General features: G+C 40.2%; 3 protein-coding genes and 1 pseudogene across 4 annotated transcripts; 3 read left to right on the top strand and 1 right to left on the bottom strand.

Moving 5' to 3' along the window:
• Positions 1 to 1,156: 1,156 nt before the first annotated feature.
• Positions 1,157 to 4,047, top strand: LOC126596951 (inactive leucine-rich repeat receptor-like protein kinase CORYNE). The gene is made up of 2 exons (XM_050263669.1): positions 1,157 to 2,721; positions 3,531 to 4,047. The coding sequence occupies exons 1-2, from the start codon at positions 1,853 to 1,855 to the stop codon at positions 3,841 to 3,843; spliced, it is 1,182 nt and encodes a 393-aa protein (XP_050119626.1). The 5' UTR covers positions 1,157 to 1,852; the 3' UTR covers positions 3,844 to 4,047.
• Positions 4,048 to 5,817: 1,770 nt separating this feature from the next.
• On the top strand, positions 5,818 to 8,287 carry LOC126595219 (uncharacterized). Its single transcript, XM_050261591.1, has 2 exons — positions 5,818 to 5,873; positions 7,648 to 8,287. Exons 1-2 carry the CDS (start codon positions 5,818 to 5,820, stop codon positions 8,285 to 8,287), a joined length of 696 nt encoding a protein of 231 aa, XP_050117548.1.
• A 2,557-nt stretch (positions 8,288 to 10,844) lies between these two features.
• On the top strand, positions 10,845 to 11,731 carry LOC126596956 (light-regulated protein 1, chloroplastic-like; annotated as a pseudogene).
• Positions 11,726 to 13,491, bottom strand: LOC126596955 (uncharacterized). Of its 2 annotated transcripts, none has more exons than XM_050263677.1 (7): positions 13,172 to 13,491; positions 12,966 to 13,098; positions 12,778 to 12,821; positions 12,586 to 12,696; positions 12,414 to 12,506; positions 12,226 to 12,332; positions 11,726 to 12,153 (listed from the first exon to the last, which is right to left on the bottom strand). In XM_050263677.1, the coding sequence occupies exons 1-7, from the start codon at positions 13,261 to 13,263 to the stop codon at positions 12,095 to 12,097; spliced, it is 639 nt and encodes a 212-aa protein (XP_050119634.1). In that variant the 5' UTR covers positions 13,264 to 13,491; the 3' UTR covers positions 11,726 to 12,094. The 2 variants fall into 2 exon arrangements, with proteins under 2 accessions (XP_050119634.1, XP_050119633.1); XM_050263676.1 differs by having other exon boundaries at positions 11,726 to 12,121; positions 13,172 to 13,486.
• Positions 13,492 to 17,631: the final 4,140 nt, after the last annotated feature.

Here is a 17,631-nt window from a genome sequence, read left to right as displayed (position 1 = left end):
ATAAGGAAGCATAATTCCAATTAAAAAAAGTTTATATTTTTATATTTATTTATTTATTTTTATTTCTGAAATTGGATGCGAAAAAGAAAAGCCCTTGCCCTTGCCCTTGATGCTCGTGTTGGGCCTGAAAAGGAAGAGGCCCACAGGTGCACGCGTGTTGGCCTTTCACCCGTCCCGAGACACTGGAAAGCGAAAACCGAGCCAACCATGAAACAAAGATTATTCCCTTCGGCTTTCATTCCCACACAAATTATTAATTATTGTTTCAATAACAAACCCAAAAGGCCAAAGAGATAATCACTTTACTAATCACCATTCGTTTAACCTGTAATCCCCGAAAGAGACTCCTATGAGATGGAGACTGTCATGAGGTGTTTCAAACTAATTAATTACGAGACGTTTGGTTAAAAAGTAAAATACAGCACGACACATTGATTTATTTGAGATATACTCTTATTTTATAGTTTTCGAATTTCATATAAATATGATATATTAAAAATAAACTTGCATGAACCGGGTTTACAGTAATTGAATGTTCGGTCTAAAAAATAGTACTATGTGAAGAGATTTTTGTATGCATCATTTTATTACAAGAAGTGATATCACGCACCATCTTTTGATCGCTCATCTATTACAGAAAAACTGTATTTTGCAGATTGACGCTTGTCTAGTGTTGCAAGGTCATGGAAGTTTGTGACCTGATGACAGGAGAGATGGCGACCGAAGCTTTGGTGAACAACCGTAACTATAATGGTCTTAAGGTAGTAAGTTTTTACCCGCACAAAATGTTTACTTCGTCTGCTGATTTTATTTGATTATTCAATTCAATGATTAAAAAAAAAAAAATGTGAAAGGGATGTACAGAATCACTTCCTAGCATTACACGAAGACAAATAGCGGCATACTACGGTAATAGATAGTCTCTTTAGTATTATTCTAATCGAAATAAATTCCCGCTGTTGGTTCCCTGTAGACGGCCAGAATCTCCTCTCCTCACCAACCAGCGGCGGAGACGTGTTTAGCGTTGTCCTGGCCTTGTCTCACGCAGTTCGATGTTTCGCTTTCGGGCCTCTCGTGATAGCGACACAGTGCCAACGTGTCTCCGTGGACCCCACCGCTTACGGGGATTCGAAAGGCGGGAAGCCCCCAGTTTTGTCTTCCGCAGCATGAGAGAGAAAAAGAGAAAAAAAAGGCAAACAGCTACAGAAAGTGTGTCTCTCTCTCCTCCAAAACCCAGAGAGGGATTTTGTGCAGTTGGGTAGTTTCAGTTTGTGAAGAGAAGGGGACTCGCTTTCTGTGTGAAATAGCAAGTTTTGGGACTTGCTTTGTTTTTTTATTTTCGGTCGCCATTTTTTGCAAGCATTTTAACTCAGTAGTTTCAGTAGTGGGTTTAAACTTAAAAGAGTACAAAAAAACAAAGAGTGTTTTGATTTGAAGTGAAAAAAATATGCGAATCGGTGACGAAACGATTCGTTGCGTCTTTTCTCTGAAGATTTTCCCATCAAAAAATTCGAATTTTATCTGATATTCTCCCTCTCTATCTCTCTCCCCTCCTTCATGACTCCTTGAAGCTTTCTCCTTGATGGGGTTTTCTCACTTTCCCGCAGAGCTCCAAGCGTTTCTAGGCGGCGTTGCATTTTCTGCGCCTCCATGTTGCACGGTGGCTGAAGCCCTGAGAAAAAATAGAACAAAAATTTGAGGTTTTGATGCCAAAGCAGCTGTTGCTCTGAGTATTTTTGGTCGGATTCTGAAGAAAGATTGCAGCTTTGATGTTGGCTTTGCTAATTTTCATCTGGGTTTTACTGGGTTTCAGTTGATTTTTTCCTTGGATTTTTTTTGGATTTCTACTGGAATGGATAGAAGAAGAAGAAGAAGCACCTCGGAAATGAACAATCCAATCCCAAGGCTTCTCCTTTTGCTATTGATTTTCTGCTGCCGGCAAGGGGCTGTGCAGTCCCAAGAAACCGAACCTCCGTCACCGGCGAAGCATCCCCACTCGAAGAACGAGCTCCAAAGAATCATTCTGAGCATCGTGTTGGGAGTCCTGACCGGACTAATTTGTGCCCTCCTCACTGCACTCTTAGTCCGGTGCTTTGTCCGCTACATCAGCAGAACCCCAATTCTCAAAGGGCCCGTCATATTCTCCCCGAAAATCGACCCCAAAACGCTCCAATTAGCACTAGCTAGTGAAAACCGGTTGCTGGGTTCTAGCCCCAATGGGAAGTACTGCAGGACTGTTCTGGACACCGGGCTGATTATTGCAGTCAAGCAGCTCGGACCCTTTTCAGAGTGTGGCTCACCGGAGGCTCAGAGCAAGGCGGCGAAGCGGCGGATACAGCAGGAGCTTGAAGTGCTTGCTGGCCTGAGACACAGGCATTTGATGAGCCTGCGGGCTTATGTTCGCGAACACGATAGGTTCTCTTTGGTTTATGATTTTGTGCCTAATGGGAGCTTGGAGGATGCTATGAATAGAGTTAGAGAAACCCAGTTGCAGCTTAGTTGGGAAGTTCGGCTTCGGATTGCTGTCGGGGTGATTAAGGGGCTTCAGTATCTGCATTCGTATGTTCCTCAGATTATGCATTACAATTTAAAGCCTACAAATGTTATGTTGGATTCGGAGTTTGAGCCGAGGTTGGGAGATTACGGGTTGGCCAAGCTTGCGCCTTATTTGACTGGAGCAACATCTGGCTACAGTGCTCCAGAGTGTTTCCAGAATGGCAGGTACACATATCAATCTTGGATGATATTCGAAATTCGTAAATGTTTCGTTTTATACAATTACTTTGCAATTCTATTGACGGAGCTATGTAGGTGTATGTGTAAATGCGGAAATGGTAATTGTGTTTTATGATATTTCCCCATAGCTCCTACTAATTTCCTTTGCTTTTAGAATACTTATCAGGAGTTCGGTATTCCACATCCCAAAATGTTGGTACACGTTTGTAGTTTCGATTGAATTAGGTTTGCTAGCTTTTATTTTGTATTAGCCATTTAGCTTCTGCTCTGTCAAATGGCTTTCTCTCCTCCACAAGGCCATGGACATCTCCTAATCCTGGGATGTGTGACTGTTGTGGTTGGGATTGCAATCCGTCTCCAGTTTTTCGCGCTTTTTGTTTCCCTGCGCTGGAGGGAGAAATGCTCCCTCCCAATACTCTTCTACTCAATGACTTAGGATTCTGATAATCATCCCTCTTTGACAAGGCATAGAACTCCGAAATTACCTCGTGATGGTTTATTGATAGTTAACAGTGAAATGCTTGTTAGTTAAGATTCAAGGCTGTATGAATGGTTTTTTGATGTTTGCCTTAGAATTTAAGCTGTGGGGTTTTGTATGTTACAGTTGCGTTGTTTGTACTGAATTATTAGCTTTGTAGTATTGAAAGCGAAAAGAGAAACTCCCTTTAGGAAGAAAGCTTTGGCTGTGAATAGGTGAATGGAAAGAACAACTTGAACAGGAGATATTTTTATTTATTTTTCCTTTGAAAACATATACGCTCTTTTGCTAAAGGCAACACATTCAATTTCACCAGGTACACCGATAAGAGCGACATTTTCAGCTTTGGGATGATATTGGGCGTTTTGTTAACCGGAAGAGATCCAACCGATCCCTTCTTTGGGGAAGCAGCTAGTGGGGGAAGTTTAGGGCGCTGGTTGCGGCACTTGCAGCAAGCAGGCGAGGCACGGGAAGCATTAGATAAGAGTATAATAGGGGAAGAAGGGGAGGAAGATGATGAGATGTTGATGGCAGTGCGAATCTCAGTGGTATGCCTATCTGATCTGCCCGCAGAGAGACCCTCAAGCGATGAACTTGTTCACATGCTAACCCAACTGAACAGTTTTTGAATCAGATGTAAGTATGTTTTTGAAGCTCCTATTTCTGTAGATTTTGGGGAACTTAGACTTCAGAAGTATTTGCTTCTGCAATCTGCACATTTCTCTTAGAATTGTATACTTTCACTGTTTAAATCTGTGGATATTCACTGTGGCGAAGAAGCTGGAAGTCAAGGAAGTTTCAAACTTTTGGAGTAAAAGTGAGGAGATTAACAATGTGGGGGCACATATCAATTATTTTTGTTTTTCACCTCCTAATGATTGTAGGGCTTTGCTGGGTGTTTTCAAAATCACGGGAAAGATCGTTCTACCTCTTCACCCAGCGACTCGTATAATTCCAATGTCGATGTCGTAGTCCCATGTATTGGAATTTGGTGGTGTACTTACCTTTTATTTTTTTTCTTTTTTGTCAAACGATAAATTTGTCAGATTAGAGAGCCGGCATGATTCAAACATCCCGTGATGCAAGGGCAACATTCATGTCCACCACTGGTTGAGGGTTGCTTGCTGGTGTAGTTGCCTGTTGGCTTTTTAAGTATTTGGAATGACCAGACATAATATAACTGTAAAATTAAGGGCTTGTTTGGTATGTAATTTGAAATAATTTTTTTTAACATAAAAATAGTTTTTAAGTCTTAAGTCAATAATTCTTGTTTGGTCAAAATATTTTAAAAATTGAATTCAATCAACTTGAAAAATAGCTTATTTATGAAAAAAAAAAACAGTAAATTTTAAACTCATTTATCTCTCCTATTTTTCTCTCCATTTTCTCTCCTAATTTTTTTCTCTCCTATTTCTTCATTTTTCTCTCATTTTCTATTCTCCCCTCACTCATTGATCATTTTCTTCTCTCCTCTCTCTCTCTTCCAATCTGTTATGATTTTTTTTTTTTTGAGAACATCTGTTATGATTTTTATCTCTCCTATCTCCTCTTCCTTTGTCTCTCTCTCTTCCAATCATTTCCCTCAGCTTTCTGTCTCTCTCACCGTTCTCCCTCCTTTTTAAATTTCATATCAAATAAATTTTTGGGTCTTATACAAAATTGTTCTTAAGAAATGGTTTTATTTTATTTTTTTTTGAAATTGATAATTTTTTTTAATCGGATACGAAACAGGCTTTTAAAGAGCCAAATGAAACTCAATGGGAGCTTCTTGGGCCTTGGCCTACATATGTCGATATTTTAAAGAACAATATTCTCGGGCTTTGCTTTTATTTTTAGTATTAATATAATCAGCTACCCCTTACCTATAAGGCTTCGTTTGGCAGCTCGGACTGTACTGATTATTTCTGTCGGATAGGATAAATAGTCACCGGATAGTACTGACTAAATTAATCGGGTGTTTGGTGCAGTATCGGATTAATGACCGTATTATTTATACTGTGTTTGGTACTGAATCGGATAAAAAAGTGGAATGTCAAATAACAAAGAAAGATAGTAAATTTCATACATCAATTTCAAAATATTTTCCAAATAAACTGACAGAAATAGTTTTAAGAAAAAAATTGTTAATAAAATAATTTAAAAAATGGAAAAATAATGATAGAATAATGCACAAAGGGCTCTGCTCTTAATTTGTCGTTCATCTTCTGCAGAAAAACCTATTTTGTTTATCTTTTGCAGACAACACGGATCAGTTATGGGTTTGTTTTCACGGCAAATCGAGGCACTGTGAAGGTGCGGCTTTCAAGCAGAGACTACGGTCCATCCACGTCGACGAGGATTGACAGAGCTTATGGTCTTGCAGTTTTCTGGGAATCGTTGAGATTCTACTCTAGATTCCGGCGAAAGGGCGGCTGCAGGTCATCAAGTTTAGGATCCTGTCAAGGAAATCGATTAATTGGATTTCCATAGTGGTGGGTCATCGCAAATTAAGCCAAGAAGCTGTATGAATTTAGCCAGGAAGCTTCATCGTCCAACCCTAATTAACTTCACATAATTTTATAGAAACAGAGAGAAGAAGAAGAAGAACGACGACGAGAACAGGAATGAGTCTTGCGAACGATGCAAGAGAGAGGAACGAGACGACAGAGGGACAGAAAGAGTGAGAGAGCGAGAGTTTTTTCATACCCGACTAATAATCCTTAGGTTCTGGGGTGGATAAATTAGCAGGTGTGTGCCGTATAAAACATGTGGGATCAGTACAATTAATCCGGGTGCTATTTAGTACGAAGCTGTGCCAAACACTCGGGACCGTATTATTTACCCTATCCAGTCCCTTATACGGGCTGCCAAACGAGGCCTAAATTGTCATCTATCTCTCACTAACCACAATCACCAACGCCGCCAGCAAATCGGAAACATGAATTCCGGAAAAGCTCCCAAACCACTCAGTAACTGTTAAGTTAGAAGAGAAACATGGGGACTTGAGAAATAGCAGCAAAAATGCAACGTCAGTCGAGTACTACTGCAACGACTACTTTCCTGTAGAGATCTTATGCGAAATCCTCCCGAGACTGCCCTCAAAATATTTAATCACATGCTGCGCCGTCTGCAAGTCATGGCGCTCTCTGATCAAAAGCACTGCCTTCATTGCCAACCATCTCAGCCGCTCATCACTAATCCAGTCCAACCACAAAAACCAAAACGATGGTTTTGATCAGCTCCTTCTTATAAACCGGGGCCATGCCTTCTACTCTTTGTATTTTGGGGATAACCCTAACCCTAAACCTGCAGTTCAGTGCACTGTGCTTATGTATCGTTTGGTATGCAGACGGGACAGGACGGGATAGGACGGGACGGAACGGAGAGGGAGCAAAGATGCCATTGGATGGAAACAAGGAGGAAGAAGAAGGAGACGGAGAGTTATAATTTTGTGTTCCACGGATGTGAAACGAGTCGTTGTAAGGGGGTGAGACGGAATGAAAATTCACCCAAAATTCGTCCTGTGGAACAGCATGTTCCACCCGTTTTAGGTGCACCAAGTGTGGGATGGAACGCCTCGTTCCACTCCGTTCCGTCCAATCCCACGTACCAAATGGTACCTTAATGCACCACTAGTTATGAAACTCGGAGCTCCTACGCAAATGGTCGGAAGTTGTAATGGGCTTACATGCCTTTCTTGGTCAGTGTATTAAAAGGCCCGGCCTAGGCGTCCGAGGGATAGCCCGACCTAGGGGTTCGAGGGATAGCCTTGCCTAGGCATGAGGCGTGAAACTGACCTAAATACTGACCTAAATTTTTTAATATATACACTCAGCGTACACATATATTATATTAAAAAGAAGAAGATTATTAATAAAAAATCATCCTGAGCACACATATATTATAAATATATATACATATATATATATATTATATATATATATATATAATAAAGGATGAAAAGCACAATAAGCACATATATAACAATGCACGCAGACAGTACACACATCCATTATATAAAAAAATAAAAATTAGAAAAAATGGCAGAGAGATTATAGTGCAAGGAAGAGGTGGCAGTTAAAACCTTACCCAGATTTGGGTTTGGGAGTATATAAAAAAGAAAAAAAGCAGCCAAATAGAGACGCCTGGACCCTTGAGGTGCGGCTCCAGCGATGCCTTCCGCCCACCCTTCCACCTACTCCCTCAAAACAAAGGCGGCAACCCTCACGCCCAGCCTCAGAGGCCGCCTAGGCGCGCCCTGAGGCGAGCCTTTTAAAACATTGTTCTTGGTACTCTGGTGGCCGCACAATAATTTTGAACCCTTCAGTTAGAAAGTATGTGGTTTTGCCTTGGCCTAGGACCACTGCGACCGTAGGGGATAAAGAAACTCATTACTTTGGCTATGATTCTCGGACTAATGACTAGGTATTGAGAATTGTGAATAATTTTTCTAGGCACACCCGATTTGCAGTTAAGGTTTACTCTTTGCCCCGGGGCTATTGGAAAACCCTTAGTGCTGCAGCTCTTCCTGCGTATGGGAAGCTTTCCAAAAGTGTTTTTGTAAATGGTACTCTGCATTGGGTTCAACTCCGTGGCAAAATAGGGCAAGAACATATCAATATTGTGTCTTTTGATTTGAACACTGAATTATTTGGCGAGATTATGATGCCTGAAGCTTTGAGAAAAATAGGTTCGAATACCTGTGTCTATTTGAAATACGGAGAGTCTCTTGCCTTGATTGATATTGAGATAGAGCAAACTAACGATGCGGGAATGTGTAGGCTTCAAGGGTGGGTCATGAAAAAGTATGGTGTGGCGGAGTCGTGGACTGAATTGAATGTCAGTGTAAAACTGCAAAAGTATTATATGCCAAATTTTGAAAGGGAGGGTTGGATTTGGATGCTTCTTGGTTTTAAAAGTCAGGATGAACTGGTGTTTGTTGACTCTAGTAAGCTGGGAACCATTGCAGTTGTGGATTTGAAGACCGACGAAGCTAATCACATCGCAATTTTTGGCGACAGCTACCAGTTAAAGTGCCTTCCGTTTGTAGAAAGTCTGGTGTTACTTGACCACGTTAATACAGTTTCCTACTAATTAAGGAGCAAGCAAGATACAACAGCAATAGGTGTGACTTATGGATTTTAGCACTTACACTATTTATGCGTTCTTCTTCCTTCAAATTTTATTTGAAATTAATTGCAAAGCTTGTTAGATTTCTGGAAACTTATATCCTTTGTAGTAGTTAAATTAAATCCTCCATTAATTATGCGGTATTATTTCACTGCCCAAAATCCTCCTAGGTGTTTGCTATTTAACTGCCTCATGCCTCCTCTTTTTCTCACTTCTAAGTTTCTGGCATGTATATTTTGTTGAATAATCTGTTAATTGCATATTCATGCCAGTTTACTGATACATCTGTTTTACAATTCAAAATCGTGTTAATGTGAATGAAACAAACACATGCATATTTAGTGTTACACGGTTACACCTTAAGGTGCAATGAATACATACAAAAGAATATATATATATATATATATATATATAAATATATATATATATATATATAAATTCGGGGACAAAATTATATTACAGGAATAAACATAAAAATCCAGAAAAAGAATACTAGATTTGACATAAGAAAATCGACAAAATCACTACTAGCTAGTTACATTATTGAAGTCTTTTGAGATAAAATTGCAACACCTGTTGTGATAGTAGGTGATAAAATGCAAGTTGACGACAATATTGATGTGATTAGTAGTGGGCCGCATACCCTTGAAATCTTGACATGCTATAAGAGCGGGTTGATTGACTAAGGTCAAATTGGATCTTTACCTTCCCTTGCCTGAATTACAGTCTTAACTATCTTAGCTTACATCTGCATTTGAATAATTGATGTCGATTTGATTGCACGCATGTGTGGTGGTTCCAGGCGTGTAAGAGGGCACGTTGAACTTGGAAAATACAAGAATTTCATGTCGGAAAACTGACAAAACTCTGCGAAGAATTTATCATTTTCTCCTTTGATTTGAGCACTGAATTATTTGGCAAGATAATGATGCCCGAAGCTTTGAGAAGAAGAATTTTGAACTGTGTGATTTTCAAATATGGGGAATCTCTTGCTTTGATAGACATTGAAACGACAATCGCCTTGTCGAATATTAGCAAGAGAAGAAGAATGTGCAACAAAGTGATTCATCCTTTTGACTTGGGATGCAGCTGGTGGTTAGCCACCTTCATCCCCCGACTCCGTTGGTGAATTTATTCCCCATAACTGCATCCATAACCATTATTTCAAACGTGAATTCCCATCCCCAGGGGAAGATACATACCTCTAAATCCACACCCGCCAAACTGCCTGTCATAATTTTTTTTATCTCCAGACTCTGCTTATGCAACATAAGTTAATCAATAATCCACTAGGTAAGTATGTAGCCTATTAAAATTAATAAAAAAGGTAAATAACATATAAACAAATTCACACAATTGTAATAGCAACTTTCAATTCGTTGAATGATCATTCCACGTCGAAAGAATTGTTGAACAAAGAAAATTCGAAACAGTAAAAATTATATTAATAATTTATTGGGTCGGGTTCGGATTGGGGGATGACAAACCATCACCACTCCATACCAGATTCGGATATTTAAAAGAATCCCCAAACCCATCCATACCTATTTGTTGTCCTTCATAACCGCACTATTAGGTTGGGTATCCATGAATATCCAAACCCGTGGAGCGTTTTGTCATCTTTAAGACGGTACCTTCCTTTTGTGCATTCTATATAAACGCCTTAAAAAAAGTGAGACGATTTTCACTCATTTCGTTTCCTGCATAGTTTTTGTCTTTGAATTAAATAAATTAAAAAAGTAATCAAGTGACAAAAATAAGCCCGGTGTGCGGAGAAGGAAAAGAAACGTGCATAAATTAATCCAAATGGTTTAAGATCTCTAGTTTTCGTGGCTCGAATTTTCATGTTATTGTGTGGAAATTTTATATTATTTTGTGGAAGCTTATGCATTTAATAAAAATAAACTTAACTTTCTCAAAAAAATAAAATAAAAATAAACTTAAAAAATGATGGAGACGAGTTTCGAAACCCATTCTCTAGGCCAATGTAAAGAAACAATGATACCACTTGCACAAAGACTTAAGTTTGCAATATTCTACACATAATACTATATATACGTATATACATGCAAAATTGAAAAATCAATCGGGGGCCATATGCGGTGGCACCACTTGCATCCTCTCAAGGCTAGCCCTGCACATCAGACTTAGATATTTAAAAGAATCCCCAAACCCACCCATATCTGTTTGTTGTCCTTCATAACCGCACCATTAGGTTGGGTATCCACGAATATCCAAACCCATGGAGCGTTTTGTCATCTTTAAGGCGGTACATTCCTTTTGTGCATTCTATATAAACACCCAAAAAAAAAGTGAGACAATTTTCACACTCATTTTGTTTCCTGCATAGTTTTTGTCTTTGAATTGCATAAATTAAAGAAGTATCAAGTGACAAAAATAAGCATGGTAAGGAAAAGAAACGTGCATAAATTAATTCAAGAAACAAAGGGGAAGATATGGAGAATAGGAGGGAGAAAAGTCCAAGTTCATGGGTGTCTCTCAACGTTTTATAGTTCACCAATAAATTTCTTGCCCCAAAATATGTATATGCCCACCGTATCCAATATCCATCCAAGTCATTTCCCAAAGCTGATGCCATATAGTTTGGTTGAAACCTTGCCCCTCGTTAGACTCAGCAAATTAAAACCAACTTCTAAATTACAAGCCATCAAAATGCAGGCCACTCTACATCTCTCACCAATTTCATCAGTGTCATCTTTTGCTTTTGCAACCACCAAGTCCCTGGCCTTGCCATGCAGCTCCCTTCCGAGGCCACTACAACCCTCAAGGTGCCCTCCCCTCAGGGCAACTTAGGTGACAGACGACCCTTCATCTGTCGATTACAGCTCCATCACTTCGTAAGTCAATTCGTTTTTTTTTTTAATACGTCTTGGACTTAATCTTCCGATTGATTGTTTCAATCGTTGACTGTGGAATGTGCAGTGTTTTTCCAGCAGAGGCTTGTGAACCAGTCGGAGGAGAAGCTTGTGATGCCGAAATGTATCCTGAAGTGAAGCTCAAACGGAAGAGGGCAGGAGCAGCACAGCCAGGACTAGTTCTGAGCAGCTGGATAGAGATTATCTAGAGTATGACAGTCCCAAGACGTAAGATCGATCGATTTTCGTAAAACTCAGCTTCAAATGGTTTAAGATCTCTAGTTTTCGTGTTATGATTAACTGATTAATTGCCTTGATGATTGCTGCAGGGTCTTTCCTGGGGAGGCTTGTGATGATCTGGGAGGAGAATTTTGTGAGCCAGAGTATCAGAGGGGGGTGAACTAGGCTCCTCCATGGGATGTTTTCTCGTATCTTCTCAGTTTTTACTGCTCACTGTAATATTCTGTGAATAATTATGTACATGAAACTGTATTAAACCCAGTGGGAAGATTCTAGTTACAAACTATTAAAACTCTCTGAAACCGTATAAATTGATGAATCGGTATGTTCTCCATATATTTGAACTAACAAAAGATGTACCTAATTTGCTTCTGGAAACTCGAAAATCAAAATACAGATCAAATCGTGTTTCAGTGAATGCACATCACAGAGCCCAAAGGATTTTTACAGAACTTACACTGAGCAAAACTAATGAAGGTGAAGTAGATATTAACTCTGACATAATGCACGGATCGAAAGTAATGGATCCTGGACCAATTTTGAGCCTAAATTCGATACACCTACGATTCACTTGCTTCAGTGATCTCCTCTAGCAAAAGATTCTGGAGAGCTACCGAGTACTTAGCAGTCCTTCCCCCTGAATTGCTATAGTCTTTTACAATGAACGATCCTGAGCCATCGCCTTCAACATACCACAAGAAAAATAGAAAAACCCTGCTTATAATAGGCAATATGTTCTACATGAATTTATAATGTATACCACCCCTTCTGCTAAACTAAACCAACCTTGAATTGTAAAAATGGTCGAAACCCATCTTTTGTAGATGAAGAGCAACCGCGGGGAGTCTCCGCGGTGTGTATCTGATAACACAAGCTTGCAAGGCCTTGTTTCACTGCCATACCAAATCAAATCGTATCAAAATGTTACTAACAGAGAGAATAAAGTCGCCAACTGTAATCACATAGTCACTCACTTGGCATGGATCATGGCATTGTGACACAAAGCCAGTGTCCGAACCATTGCCAAGTCTCTTCCTCGTGGGTTTCCATATCTTTCTTGGCAGCTCCTTCAAATCAATTGCAAGCACAAAAGAATTAATCTTTGTAAAACGTTGAAAGTCCATGAGCAAAGAAGAAAGGAAGCACCTTTCATCAAAGAAAGCTCCAAAATCATCGATGACAACTGCGACCGGAAATGTATCGTGCAGATGAAATGCAGCAAAATACTTCTTAATTCCTTCCTCATCGTCCACATACCTACACAAATCACTTCTTCTCTCAAAATCCCATTTTTTTTGCATCACCATTGTTCATTCTCTAAAGGGTCTCTTGACTTACTTCATTTGTATTCGTTGAAATGCTTCAGAGGATGAATCAACGCCCTGAGCAGTTTTAACGCAATTACTAATCACGTAAGTAGAGGTTTCACCCCAAAACCAATTGGCGGGAAGTGGCCCAAAATATAATGCTTCTCAGATTAAAAAATACAGGTAACATAGGAAGTAACATAGGAAGTGGAAAGGTACCTGGGAAAGATAAGGGGGTTTGGCCTCTAATCTGCGTCGGTTGCAGATGAAAACTACTTGACCATTTTTGCAATCGCGGGCGGCCTCCATTGCGGAGTTGAATGCAAACTGGAATAATAAGGAGGTCTTTCCGCTGCAAAAAAGGATACCCCAGAAAGCAATCAGAGAGAGAGAGAGAGACAGAGAGTTGGAATTGTGAGTAATACCAGGAAGGAGGGCCGGAGAGAAGCAGAATAGGGTGGGAGTGATGGTTTTGTTGGAGGTCCATTTGCCCAACTGAGAAAAATCTCCGCACCATGGTTGAGCTGCTGAAGCTTTACATTGTCAGCCGTCTGATGAAAAATTTATACTCTTACTTGCTTCAAATCAGAATACGCGGGCCTAATTCGTTTTTTACGGGCCTAGCGTATAATGTGCCCTTCTTAGTTTGTCCAATGGAAACCATGAGAACCACGCCGGAGATCTGCTACACATTCTTTGTTTCCAAATTAGACATCCTGTTTTAGGTGGTGCAGGAATGATATTCAAAATTAATGAAAAAGGTCTTACAATCTTTTTTTTTTAATTTTTTTTTATCAGAAACACATAATGAACCGTCTTTCATAAAGATATGAGGTTGGCACTATCGTGAATAAGTTAAAATTTTGGAGCGGTTGCACTATAATAATTCAATTAAAGTTTGGTGACACTGATAACTGTTTTTGTCTTTTTTTTTTTCGTACTAGTGATATTTGACGAGGCCAACTCATTTCCAAATCCACATTCTGATACTAGCCTCAACAAGCCACTGCTCTAAAAGCAGGCACGGTGAAGGGCCTTGACGCATTTTGTAGCCTCATTATCATTTACTCTCGATGAGATGTAAACCTGATTTATAATAAATAAATTATTGAACTATACAACCCATTGTGTTGTTGTCACAGCCCGTCCCGAAATTTTATTCTCGAGGTTGTGAAACGACGAAACTGCCCTGGCGATTACTAAGGTATGGGTGTGACATATTATGAATAATATATATATTCTTCCCTAAGTTTTGGAAAAATTGGAATTTGATTAAAGGATATGTGTATATTTGTGTGGTTAGGAAAATAAGAGTGGAATTGTTTTGAGGGACCACACACACACACGGGACACCCTGTCCCTTTCCTCGTGCCCTCTATCTCTCTCCCCTTCTCAGTTCTTCCTCTCTCCCTCTCGACTCGTATGGACGAGGCACCAAAACCCTCAAACCTTCACAGATCGACGTCAAAAAGGTAAGTTTGTGAATCCTTGCAAGCTTGTGAGTTCATTGGTGCAATTTTTAGGACTTGGAACCCTCGATATCACGTGAAACCCGAAACCCATTTTGAGATCACTGTTCATGCACACGTGAATTATTGGATTTCAGGAAATTCTAAGCTTATAGTGAGCTTAGTGAGGTCCTAAGGAAGCTTGGAGTGCTTAGTTTGAAGGTTTTGGACGTCGGGATCATTGAGTTCAAAGTTGGCTGGTATTCTTGGAATTTTTCCGGTGAGATTTCGTTATTTTTAGAGCCTTAAATTAGTCTAACGTGATTCTACATGTTGAGGGCTTCAAATTGATATAAAATACGAAGAAATTGGTTGAGAAATGACGGAGAACAAGGAGATTGAAAAATCCCCAGTTTTCTGGCCACCGGAAAAACCAGTCCGGCGAGCCCAAGGTAGGAGACGCGCGTGGGGGCGCGTGGACCCGTGCCTGCCCAGGCGCGTGGACCCGTGCCTGCCCAGGCGCGTGGACCCGTGCCTGTCCAGGCGCGTGGGGGCGCGTGACAAGCCCAAATTTTTTTCTAAAAATATGTCGATGTTCGTGACGTCGAGTAGGTCACTGTGGTATATTCATATACCCAAATTGAGCACCGTATGAGAAGTTATTTTGAATTGTCGGTTATGTGCTTTAATTAACGTTTTTATAGTTGTTTCGCATATAGGTGACACCTATCCCGAGGACGAGCACATCCAGGGACGTCACGGGGGTTACGACCCATCGACTTACCAGTGAGTGGGCAGTATTTCTATTTATACCTATATATTATTGATATTTTTTCCAGAAATTGAGTTTAAATGAAAGTACGTTTTAAAATGCCATGCATGCATATTGTGAATTATATGAATTGATATTTGATGCATATATATATATATATATATATATATATGTGTGTGTGAATTGGTGTTGTGGACGCACATGTGAGTATCATGTGAGGTTTCTGTTATTCATGTGAATTATTGATGATGTGAATTGTGTTGAAAGCTCATAACCTGCACCTTTGGTGATAATGCTTATAGTATTCACCGCACTGCACGCTCACCTTGGATCCAAGTAGGTGCATGTTGTATAGACCATGAGAGGGTTCCGACATGCTAATTGTACAGATCACTAGAGGTGGTTCTGACTGGTAGGTGACCTTAGATTATGCGCGCAGACGATTGATGAGAGAAGCACTAGAGCGTATTATTTCACCATTTTTGTCGTATAGACTACTTCAGGTAGTTCCGACCAAGGAAGAAAATATCCGTAATATCGGAAATATCGGTAGTCCGAAAACACGGAAATATCGATGGAAATATCGGGATAATATCGATATCGATAAAAATTACATGGAAACCACGGAAATTGTAAGAAAAACTTGGAAATTTTTATTGAAACTTTGCAGGATGTTTATTTAGTCAATTATCTATTAGTTTATCACAAAAAATTGGAAGGAAATGCATTACATGATGGATTTAACTGATTTAAGTTGATTATACAGCGAGCTGGCAAACACTGTGAGTGAAGAAAATATGTAGTAATTAATGAAAAAAAAATTAAACACACCATAATCATTTATATATAATAATTTACTACAACTTTCGAGTAAAACTCATATTTTAGTTTTTAAATCTATCCTAATTCTGGCATATTGCCGCACCCATCATTTCTCTACTACCTTTCTTCCTTCTTCACGTGGGATGTACCTCCCTCATTTTCTATTATTTCTTTCCTTTCCACACACACACACACGCACAGACACACCCTACTCCTTCATTTTCTATTATTTCTTTCCTTTCCACACACACACACACACGCACAGACACACCCCGCTCCCTCATTTTCTATTATTTCTTTCCTTTCCACACACAGACACACCCCACTCCCTCATCTCTCGATCCATCTCTCGATCCTCCTCGTCCGCGTCTCCCTCTGCTCCTCCCTCGCCTTCCTCCTCGTCGAGCCCGTCACCATGTCCCGCGACCTCTACCTCTCCTCCGTCGTCCCCATCGGCACGATCCTCCTCGTCCGCGTCTCCCTCTGCTCCTCCCTCGCCTTCCTCCTCGTCGAGCCCGTCACCATGTCCCGCGACCTCTACTTCTCCTCCATCGTCCCCATCGGCGCGATCCTTCTCGTCCGCGTCTCCCTCTGCTCCTCCCTCGCCTTCTTCCTCGTCGAGCCGTCGCCGTCTACTCCATCGACGTCGCCTTCAAGCAATGTCGCGATAATATCGCTAATATCGCGATATTATCGCTAATATCGCGATATTATCGATATTATCTCGATATTTTGACGAAAACCTATTGGATATGTGTAGAAATATCGGACTCCTAAAAAAACGATAATATCGGCGAAATATCGCCGATATTATCGATTTTTTATACCATGGTTCCGACTTATGTGCAGAGTAGTGCCGTACAAATCACCGTGGTGACTCCGGCTGGATTGGATATTGAGCTATAGAATTAACCGTACATGACCAACTGCAGGGTCTCAAATTTATTCATTATGTCACCTTTTACATTGATGCATCCATATTCTGTCATTGACATTATTGCATGGCATACTTGCTGGATTTTGGTAAAGATTAATGTTTTGAGAGATTTGAACAAATATTATGCTATTATGTTATTTTCTGGGAAAGTATACAGGTTTTACAGTGAGGGGTTAGAAATGTTTTAAATGAAATGTTTTGGAAAACTTTGGTTTTACTGACCCACTCAATTTTGTTTTGCGCCCCTCCAAGTTCTAGTTAGTAGTTGGCGGCTCACGAGGTTTTCTTCGGCATTCTGACAAACTTCCTGCATGTAGGACTCACCTGCGGGTGTTGTAATTAATTATAGTCCTACTTGACTGCACCTAGTATTTATGCTCTGAAATTGTGTACTGCACACTTAAACTCACTCTAGCATACTGGTTGGTTATTATTGCTAGTAGTTGGTTTTTTTATTCCTTCGTATTTCTCATATCTTTTGCTTCCTCATCGCACTTTTGGTTACGTCACGCTCATGTGACGGCCAACACGCCTTGATTTTAGGATTGGGGCGTGTCAGTTTGGTATCAGAGCCTAGGTTGCCGTCCTGTATAAATTGTTAATGCTTTAATGATCTTTTGATGTTTTCTGTCAGAATTATGCCGCCTCGTAGGGAATCACGCTGTGCTTCTGAGCCTAATTTCCCTGATATAACTCAATTAGGGGAAGCGATGGCCCATGCCTTTCAGAATGCAATCCGTCATCCTCCTCATCCCCAGAGGACACCCCTGGAGACTATGTATAATATGAAATTGGATCGTTTCATGGGTAATGAAGGTCATGAAGGGGCAGAAAAGTGGCTAGACCGTATTGATAAGACTTTCCAGGTGATGCAGAGTTAAGGGAATTTTCTTGCTAGTAGATGGG

Source organism: Malus sylvestris, chromosome 13 (genome assembly GCF_916048215.2).
Source record: "Malus sylvestris chromosome 13, drMalSylv7.2, whole genome shotgun sequence".
NCBI lineage: Eukaryota > Viridiplantae > Streptophyta > Magnoliopsida > Rosales > Rosaceae > Malus > Malus sylvestris.
The sequence above is the reverse complement of the archived record's forward strand: the minus strand, read 5'-3'. Positions and strand labels throughout refer to the sequence as shown.

Excerpts from the sequence above, each read along its gene's own strand:
- LOC126596951 (XM_050263669.1), top strand. The coding sequence starts at position 1,853 with ATGGATAGAAGAAGAAGAAGAAGCACCTCGGAAATGAACAATCCAATC. Across the intron at positions 2,722-3,530 it reads GAGTGTTTCCAGAATGGCAG|GTACACCGATAAGAGCGACA; the intron begins GTACACATATCA and ends CAATTTCACCAG.
- LOC126596955 (XM_050263676.1), bottom strand. The coding sequence starts at position 13,263 with ATGGTGCGGAGATTTTTCTCAGTTGGGCAAATGGACCTCCAACAAAAC. Across the intron at positions 13,099-13,171 it reads CTCTCCGGCCCTCCTTCCTG|CGGAAAGACCTCCTTATTAT; the intron begins GTATTACTCACA and ends CCTTTTTTGCAG. Across the intron at positions 12,822-12,965 it reads AACCCCCTTATCTTTCCCAG|GGCGTTGATTCATCCTCTGA; the intron begins GTACCTTTCCAC and ends AAAACTGCTCAG.
- LOC126595219 (XM_050261591.1), top strand. The coding sequence starts at position 5,818 with ATGAGTCTTGCGAACGATGCAAGAGAGAGGAACGAGACGACAGAGGGA. Across the intron at positions 5,874-7,647 it reads ACGACAGAGGGACAGAAAGA|GCACACCCGATTTGCAGTTA; the intron begins GTGAGAGAGCGA and ends TAATTTTTCTAG.